The sequence below is a fragment of the Apodemus sylvaticus genome, chromosome X, assembly GCF_947179515.1.
Source record: "Apodemus sylvaticus chromosome X, mApoSyl1.1, whole genome shotgun sequence".
Taxonomy (NCBI): domain Eukaryota; kingdom Metazoa; phylum Chordata; class Mammalia; order Rodentia; family Muridae; genus Apodemus; species Apodemus sylvaticus.
In genome coordinates, this window is record NC_067495.1 from 115,466,211 (window position 1) to 115,468,191 (window position 1,981).

The 1,981-nt window shown below is 40.4% G+C and overlaps 1 protein-coding gene across 1 annotated transcript; it reads left to right on the forward strand.

Moving 5' to 3' along the window:
* The first annotated feature begins 441 nt into the window (after nucleotides 1-441).
* On the forward strand, nucleotides 442-1,674 carry LOC127675776 (testin-like). The gene has a single exon (XM_052171880.1). It carries the CDS (start codon nucleotides 442-444, stop codon nucleotides 1,672-1,674), a length of 1,233 nt encoding a protein of 410 aa, XP_052027840.1.
* The last annotated feature ends 307 nt before the right edge of the window (nucleotides 1,675-1,981 follow it).

A 1,981-nucleotide genomic window follows, 5' to 3' on the forward strand; every position in this document is an offset into this window, starting at 1 on the left:
TTTTTAGCTGATATGATACTTCTTTCATTATGCAAAGTAATCATTTAACCATAATTCCTAAACTATTTCATACATTTGTTTGCTTTTCAGTCTCTGCCCTTTGTGTTCTCTCTATACTTGTATTCAGGGCACATAAGGGTCAAAGACCTGAATTTGAGAGTTTTGTGATTTTCTGTATTTGTAGTCTTCTATAAAGTTTATTTTGCTTCTTTTCCTTTCATCATAAAAACAATGAGAATAAAAAAGCATGCTATATATGTACTTGTACCTTCCGTTCATATACTTGGTGTCATAATTGGCTAAACAATGTGAAGCCCATACAAGATTTGTTGAAAGTTATGTCAACAATACCATTAAGTGGAATTAAAAGTGTAATCTATCGAATTTTTTAAAAACTTTAGAAATTTATAATAGATTACTTTTTGTATCTCCTCTTCAGAGATGGACTTCAGTCACGAGCAAGCAATTGGAGGCCCCTGTCGAAAATGCAAAGAGAACTGTCCAGGATTTGAACTACACTTCTGGAAGAAAATATGTCGTAACTGCAAATGTAGGCCAGAAGAGCATGACATACTCCTGAGCACTGAGGAGGAAAAGAAAGTGGGGAAACTCTTTGAAGATGACAAGTATATCAACCTGATCGCCAAGCTGAAGTCAGAGGGAATTCCAGTGCATAAGCGCAGTGCTAGGATGTTGACCAAACCAGATGCTGCCAAGAAGAAAGTCTCTGTCAACACTTTTACCCCTGGGTGTGCTTTCCCCTTCCAGAAGCAGGCACTGCCCTGGAAGTACATGCAGAATCAGCCTAAGGAGAAGAAGCCAGTGTCAGTTTCAGAGGAGGCACAACATCGGAAGAAGCAGCTGGCGAAGCAGCTCCCTGCACATGACCAGGACCCTTCTAAGTGCCATGAATTGTCTCCCAAAGAGGTAAAGGAGATGGAGCAGTTTGTGAAGAAATACAAGTATGAGGCTCTGGGAGTGGGTGACATGAAGCTTCCCTCTGAGGTGAATGTTCAACTATACAAGACTCACAACCCTGCAGGAGTCAGAAACACCCCAGCAGTAGTGGGTTGCAAGGTCAAGTCTATGGAGCCTAAGAAGGCCCAATATTCCTGTTACTGGTGCAAACGTGCCATAAAGGAAGGACACCCAGCAGTCTTTGCTGAAAAGGCCGGCTATGATAAACTCTGGCACCCAGGTTGTTTTATCTGCAGCACCTGTGGGGAACTCCTGGTCAACATGATTTACTTCTGGAAGAATGGGAAGCTATACTGTGGCAGACATTACTGTGACAGTGAGAAGCCCCGCTGTGCTGGCTGTGATGAGCTGATATTCAGCAATGAATACACCGAAGCAGAAAACAAGAATTGGCATCTGAAACACTTCTGCTGCTTTGACTGCAACTGCATCCTGGCAGGAAAATTGTATGTTATGGTCAGTGACAAGCCTGTGTGTAAGCCCTGCTACATGAAGAACCATGCTGTAGTGTGTCAAGGATGCCACAATGCCATCGACCCAGAAGAGCAGAGGTTGATGTACAATAACTTCAGCTGGCATGCATCCACAGTGTGTTTCCTATGCTCCTACTGCAGGAAGTGTCTTTTTGGGCGGAAGTTCATATCTGAAAAGGGGATTGTATTCTGTTCCATGGAGTGTAAGAAGATGATGTCCTAAGAAGAGTGTACCAAGCATTATTGAGTCATAGCTGTCCACAGTGGCCTGCATTTCATGATAAACTGCAATTTGAAAAAATAAAAGAAAAAAACCCTACCTAACAAACTGAAAGATTTTGTCAAATACTTTTTAACCTTAAGAATATTATTTGTTTTAATTTTAAATGGCTATTTTAAACACATGCTTAAAAATACAGTCAAGAATTGTAGCTTTCATTTCCACACATCAAAACTTTGATTTGGAAGCTTGAATTTAATCAATCTGTATATGCCTAGTGCCAAATATATATATATATATATATATATAT

What these genes read in the sequence shown, in the direction of transcription:
- LOC127675776 (XM_052171880.1), top strand. Translation starts at nt 442, where the DNA reads ATGGACTTCAGTCACGAGCAAGCAATTGGAGGCCCCTGTCGAAAATGC.